This window comes from Vanacampus margaritifer, chromosome 10 (genome assembly GCF_051991255.1).
Source record: "Vanacampus margaritifer isolate UIUO_Vmar chromosome 10, RoL_Vmar_1.0, whole genome shotgun sequence".
NCBI classification, from domain to species: Eukaryota; Metazoa; Chordata; class Actinopteri; order Syngnathiformes; family Syngnathidae; genus Vanacampus; species Vanacampus margaritifer.
In genome coordinates this window covers 4,260,175-4,267,843 of record NC_135441.1, presented here as the reverse complement: position 1 = coordinate 4,267,843, position 7,669 = coordinate 4,260,175, and the positions used below count along the sequence as shown (strand labels likewise).

The window sequence follows — 7,669 nt, the reverse complement described above, 5'->3', positions numbered from 1 at the left end:
TACACTTACTAACTGTGTATGTGTGTATGTGTGTATATATATATATATATATATATATATATATATATTAGAAAAACAGCAAATCACTGTAATCTAGTTTACAATTGTTTCTTCTATTAATTAATTAATAATACAGGATACTGTTGTAAAATTATGCAGATTGTGAATGAAACTGATAACACATTGTCAGTGCTCTACAAAATACTTTCATTAAAACTTAAAGCATTCTTTTTTTGAACAAATGTGCAAAAGATGCATGTACAGTTTGTTCTGCAGCTCTTAAAATAAAACATTACTTTTAAATAATAAAAGAATATGATCAAACAACGCAGAACAGTCTTCAAACACTTTTGGATCCTAAGCAGAAAGCCATTCATAGTCTTTCGACCACCTCAGCATCGAGGAGACATGAGGATGGAAGGTGTTCTTCAGCTTCACTGTTTTCGTGCCACTGCTGGGGTTGATTTCAACGAAACATCTGAAATAAGTAAATAACAAAACTTCATGAAAAACTATGCTCTCAGCTGATTGACAAGCCATGTTTTTTACCCCTCTCAACTGGAAATCTTAATCATATGGTGAATGTCTTTAGAAAAAAAAGTCCAACACCGCAGCAGCTCCCCATAGATGAAGGCAGCTTGGGAGAACTTTAGCTGGTCGGGCCAATGCATAAATTTGAACGTAGTCCTTTGCAATCACAATAATATTACAAGGGAAACCTGTTTAATGGTAGCTCATTAATTCATTTTATTTATGTGCAATCCTGCTGGGGAGAAGCGCACTTGACTTAAGATGAACTATATAAAAAATAAGATGAAATATAAAAACATTAATCAAACGGGTATAGAGGCAAAAACGGAGCGCAACACGCAATATATGCGGTGATGTGTGCGCATGACTACAGTTGGCAATGTTGCAAATGTAAGGACGGAATAAGTTGTGTATGTAGATGATGGACTGTAATGTGAAACTGTACCGTTGAAAAAGATAACTGTCCGGAAATGCCAGAACATCTATGCACGGCTTGATAACCATCTCATGGCAAATATTTAATTCCCTGCGCAGTAATGCTGCCTGTACACTCTAAAAAGAGAATTGTTGAACCAATTTAAGATTACAAATTGAATTGTTGACCAACTTAAAAAAAATGCTTCAATTGGTAACACACAATTTAATTAAGTTAATCCAAAGTGAATATACTAAGGTTAATTAATTATGAGTCATTAAAATTAATATATTTACTTAAATTAAGGTAATCAAAAATGTATCCAAAATGAATAGATTATTATGAATCCAAAGTGAATATATTAAGTTTAATAAACTCATAAATAATTAAACTTAATGTGCTAACTTAAATCAATTCAATCATGTTTTACCAATTTCGTTAAATTGGCCAACATTTCAATTTGTAGTCTTAATTTGGTTCAACAATTTTCTTTTTAGAGTGCACCTTCATCAACGATATCATTTGTCAAAAGGACATGCCATGTTCGTGGAAAAAAAAGTCTACTTTTAATATTGGCCTATTGATTTTCAATTAGATTTTGCTATCTGGGTTATCTCTTTATCATATTTATTTAATTTTGTTATATTCACAAGTCTTGAGACTTGTTAACCTGGGACCTCAGGAATTTTAGTTAGGAAATGTGTGTTAGTATTAAGAAAAGAAAAAAAAGTCCTTGGATATTTGTATCGTTGAATTGAGAGGAGAGGAAAATTTATTGAATCTTTGAAAATTAAACCTTAAATGTGAATTGAAAGAACAAGGAGAAATTCTGTATGCTAACTGTTCCTGAGCGTGTTTGACTCCTATGCTACGTTCATGTACTACGTTGTATCTACATGTTTACAGCCACTGAGGTTTGAACAGTAGGTAGCAATACTGTTTAGTATTAGCCAAAGTATTTAGTACAACCACCGGATTGCCACTGGAAAAGTGGAAGCACTTGAGGGACATGTACCTCAAAGAAAAATTAAAGTTGCTCCAGGAGATAAAAAAGAAAAGAAAAGAAAAAAAAGTGTCGCAACGTGGCAGTCATACCAAGAAATAAGTGGTAGCACTCGGCGGTGGACTACTTTCTCGAAATGCTGAAATGTTGTACATTAGTTGTATAAGGCTACGTTCACACTGCAGGCAAATGCGACCCAGATCGGATTTTTTGCCCAAATGCGACATGTATTTTTTATGTCAGTCTGAACGGCTCAATTCTGATTTTTTTTTTTTTTCATATCCGATCTGGGTCACTTTCATGTGTAAATGGTACTTCATTTTATTTAGCGCTTTTTTCCATTTACAAGACCCTCAAAGCGCTTTACATTTGACTACGCATTTACCTACTGATGACGCAGCATCAGGAGCAACTGAGGGTTCAGTATCCTGCTCAAGTGTACTTTGACGTGGTCACAATGGCATGGGATCGAACCCAAAACCTCTGGGTTGGGAGACGACCACTGATCCACGGCTCCCCCACCGAATTTTTGCAATGCAACCGTAGTCTGAACAGACAGGTCACATATCCGACCTCTACTTCATCAAAAGTCCAATTTGCGCTCTGCGCGGGCGGGTGCATTACTCAAGGGACATATGTGAATTGGCAAAGTTGTTTCGAGTAAAAGTTGTGACTTTATATTTGACTTTAATTAAATCCCACTTGAAAAGTTGACATTTGTGGTGATATTAGTAATTTAGCCACGGTATATCGCGAGATGCTACAGCAAGACTGGGGATATCCAACATGGGGCGCCCTGCTGCTAAAATAGAACTAGCTCTATTATGCTAAACCAAATCCGAATTTAACCATCATATAACCTGGCTTTTCTCTTTCATCCAGATTTGGAATACCACCCAGCGTGGAGGACCTTAAATGTTTCATCGACAGATACTTTTACAGCTGTGCGATGGAGGATCCTTCCTTTGAGAAACCTTCCAAGAAGAGAAAAATGACTCAGCGACAAACACGGACGATCTAGCTACTACGGACGTTTCGGTCAGTATGCTGGACTCCATAAATAAAAAAAATAGATGTCCTTTCCCTAATCAGCAAGGACGTCAAAGAATTAAGGGTGAGTTTGGAATTCATCGGCCAACAGGTAAGTGACCTCCAACGCGATAATGCCGAGTTACGCTCTTCTCTCGCGGCTGTTTCAGCCGAGTTGGAAACCATTAAAAAGGAGAATAAAACGCTAAAAGAAACGGTTTTAAATGTCCAATCCCATAGCATGCGGGAAAATTTTATATTCTCAGGCATATCCGAGAATACCTCTGACAATCCAGAGGCCGAGATAAAAAAAAAAAGGTATCACTACGTCGTTAAAAATTCCTCAGGAGACGGTAAATAATATCTCTTTTCACTGGGTACATCGGCTTGGAGCCCGTAGGGGCAACAAACCCCGTCCTATTATCGCTAAGTATGAGCATTTTAAACAGAAAGAATGTGTTAAAAGTGAAGGACGGGAGCTTAAAGAGACCTCTTTCGGGATGAATGACTAATTCCCGAGAGAGATCATCGATACATCGATGGCCAACTATTCCGGAACCCCAACTCCACTCCCTGGCTGTTCTAATTGGCATTGGTGGAACTAAACTTTGTTTGATTATTACCCATAATTATTATTATACTGTATATACTGTATATGTGGTTATAAAACCTAAAATATGAATACTCATTATGTTTAGGCTATATTACAAATATAATATTAATACATAACTATATCTAAAATATATTTAAACAAAAAATCTCGCTTAGGTTACCAGTTACTGGTGTATTGTTATATGTTTAATCCTCCGCTAATTTACTTCACTTTCACCTCCCCGTTTTTTCACAGTTATATTTACTTACATGTTACCTCATATTTTATTCAAATTACATAAACCACCTAACCACTTTGATTCTATCCTATAACATGCCAATATTAACAAATAGCCTATACAGATATATACACAGGACTGAGTCTATATTGTTTGTATGCATAAATTAGTTCTGGTTTCCTTGAATGTTGGTGGCGCTCGCTCACAGGCAAAAACAATAAAAAAAATTAGACCATCTCTTAAAATTAAAAGCAGATATGTGTCTACTTCAAGAAACCCACCTACAAAAATCTGAAGAAAAATTACCTATTGATAAGAATTTTAGTCAAGTGTTCTCTGCCCCTTATAGCAAAGAGGAGTCTGTATACTCATATTTAAGAATTTATTCTTTAATCTAAATAATACAGTAACAGACCCAGAGGGCCGATACATTATTATTCAGGTAATAAAATATATACATTTGGTAATTTATATGCCCCTAATAATGATGATCCGGCCTTTTTCCATGAATTTTTCTCTCAGATGTTTGATTTAGCAGCAAACTCTACTATTATTATTGTAGGGGACTTTAACACATTCTTAAATCCATTAATAGATCATTCTAATAATACAACATGTATAAGGCGATTACAATCTACTAAAGTAATAGGGGAATATATGGATGATTTTGGCCTCGTCGACAGCTACCTTCTTTTCTGTCGTGCACCAGTCATTTTCAAGAATAGATTTTTTTTCTTACAAATAATTCTATTGCTGATAAAATGATTAAAAAAATACATCCTTTTATTATTAGCGACCATGCACAAGTTGATTATACCTTTAAACCACCCCTGACATGGCGTTTTTTTTTTTTTTTTTTTTTTTCTTTTTTTTTTTTACAGGAGAGCTCAGTATTGTTCATTCGATTTGACATCATCATTGCTCTCCTTTTTTTTTTTTTAAAAAAATCCAACAAATCAATTAAAAAAATGTAATAAATGTTTGTTTTTTTTTAAATACATATACATATATATATACACATATACACACATATATATATATATATATATATATATATATATATATATATATATATCCTTTTTTTTGTATGTGGGTGAGTATGTGTATGTGCGTGTGTGTGTGTGTGTGTGCGTGCGTGCGAGCGAGCGTGTGTGTATTCATCAGTTCACCTAAAGCCCATTAAAAAAAAATCCCATACTAATAATATAATATAATAATAAATTGCCAGATGCAGAAACATCAATGTAAGTTATCACGATGTAGTGGCTCTCGCTAACAGACAGAATTAAGTAACCGGAATTAGGTTAAAATATTCTATATACGTAGACCATGTTTCTATAAATTTTGATATTTGGTTTTTATTTGAGGCAGATATTTTTTCCATTAAAATGTGATTTATGAGGAGGTTAGACCATTGGTCGATATTCAGAGTTTGTTTATTTTTCCAGTTAACAAGAATTGTTTTTTTAGCGATAGTAAGGGCTACAAGTGTAGATTGAAATTGTTTATGTGGTAAGTCAGTTGTTGTTAGGTCACCTAGCAAACACAAGTTTGGAGATAAAGGTATCCTACAGTCCAAAATAGCGGAAAGTTTTTCTAAGACTTTAGTCCAGAAATACATAACCGGAGTACATAACCATAAAGCATGAACATAAGTGTCTGTAGTGTTTTGTAAGCATTGGAGACAAATGTCGGAGTCTGAGAGTCCCATTTTCTTCATCATATATTGAGTAATGTATGTTCTGTGAATAATTTTATATTGGATAAGTTGTAAATTTGTGTGTTTTGTCATTTTAAATGCGTTTTCACAAACTTGAATCCAAAAGTCAGGTTCCGGTGCTATAGACAAGTCTGTCTCCCATTTCGAGATGGGTAAAGACATTTTATCAGTATATGAAAGTAACTTATATATTTTTGAAAGTTTTTTTGTTGTTGTCGGAGAAAGCTTGTTAATATCTTTAGCTAAAACAGGCGGTTGGAGCGTACCCCGAAGTGTTGGAATTTTTTTCTTTATCATATTTTTAACTTGTAGATAATGTAAAAAATTTCCGTTTTCTATATTGTATTTTTGGAGCAAGGATGTATATGATATAAACATATTATCTGAGAAGAGATGGTGGAGATGTGTAATTCCTTTCTGCTCCCACACAGCTAAATGAAACGGTTGGTTGTTAAGTTGAAAGTCGGGGTTATGCCATAGGGGAGAAAGTCCACAGGGCTCCACTTGGGCTTTTGTCAATTCTAGTGCCTTCCACCAGGCAGTCACGGTGGCGGAAATCATTGGGTTTTTAAAACAATTATGGCGCTTAATTGATGTTGTAATAAAGAGTAAATCTCGAAGTCTGAGGTTATTACAATCCTTCTGTTCTAGTTCCAACCAACAGTTAGTGTCTCTGTTGGGTTGTGCCCATAGAACGATATATTGTAGCTGGTTAGCTATATAGTAGTACATAAAATTTGGTGCCTCTAGACCACCTTTGGATTTGCTTTTCTGAAGAGTAGATAGACTAATCTTTGCTTTTTTTTTATTCCAGTAAAATTTTGTTACGGCTGAGTCCAACAACTGGAACCATTTAGCCGTAGGTTTAAATGGAATCATTGAGAAAAAATAGTTTATTTTAGGTAAAACTTTCATTTTAATGGTGGCTATTCGTCCTATTAGAGAAATAGGAAGATTATTCCAGCGCTCCAAGTCACTATAAATGTTATCCAGAAGTGGAGAAAAGTTTAAATGAATTAAATCAGTTAATTTAGGTGAGATTTTTATGCCTAAGTATTTTAAATTACCTATAGGAAATGAGTAGTGTGGGTCCTGGCTTGCAGGGTTCCATGAATTTTCTGTAATAGGTAGAAGTGTTGATTTTGTCCAGTTAATAGAATAATCTGATAACTGTGAGAATTTAGTTATTAAATTAAATACTTCCCCTAGCGAAGTAGCCGCCTTTTCTAAATAAAGTAAGATGTCATCGGCATATAGATTAATTTTATGTTCTGTTACCCCAGAGTGAATTCCTTGAATCCTTCTTTCCTGGCGTATGGCTAATGCAAGTGGCTCAATAAATATTGCAAATAATAAAGGGGATAGTGGGCATCCCTGTCTTGTGCCTCTCTGTAAAGTAAAGCTCTGAGATATAATCCCGTTAGTAGTAACTGTAGCTTTGGGAGAATCATATAATACTGATACCCAGTGGATAAATGATTTCCCAAAGCCAAATTTATTTAAAACAGCAAAGAGGAAGGACCAGTTAACTTTGTCGAAAGCTTTTTCTGCATCCAATGATATAATAACTGCCTTTTTATCATGCCGCTGTGACATGCTAATAAGGTTAAAGAGTCTCCTAATATTATTAGTAGAGTGACGATCTTTAATAAAGCCTGTTTGGTCGCTATGAATAATTGTCGAGATTACTGTTTCTAGTCTAGATGTGAAAGCCTTAGTGATAATTTTAATATCAGTATTAATTAGTGAAATCGGACTGTAACTTGATGGAAGGGTGGGGTCTTTTTCTGGCTTTAATAAAAGTTCAATTGCTGCTGTATTCATGTGTGGGCGTATGTAACCCTTAGTTTTAATTTCTGTTACTACTCTTAAGAATAGTGGAGCAAGCATTAACCAGAAGTGCTTAAAAATATAGCCGGATAACCATCTGGGCCAGGTGCTTTGCCATTAGGCATACTATCTAGAGCACTGTACAACTCGTTGATAGTAAGTGGCGCATCTAACATGTCTTTATATTCAGTAGTTAACTCAGGTATGTTTATGCTACTGAGGAAAGCCTCAATATGCTCAGGGTTAGGCTTGTTAGTTTCTAAGTATAGGTTACGATAATAGTTATAAAAAATGTGATTAATTTCTTCTGG

At 34.8% G+C, this 7,669-nt stretch overlaps 1 protein-coding gene across 1 annotated transcript in view; it reads right to left on the bottom strand.

Annotated features, from left to right (window-relative positions):
• Nucleotides 1–362: 362 nt before the first annotated feature.
• LOC144059497 (uncharacterized) overlaps nt 363–7,669 on the bottom strand; it is a 47,272-nt gene continuing 39,965 nt past the window's right edge. The window contains exon 6 of the mRNA XM_077578624.1: nt 363–478. Within this exon, the coding sequence (XP_077434750.1) occupies nt 467–478 (12 nt within the window). The 3' untranslated portion in view covers nt 363–466. The remainder of the gene's footprint in view (nt 479–7,669) is intronic.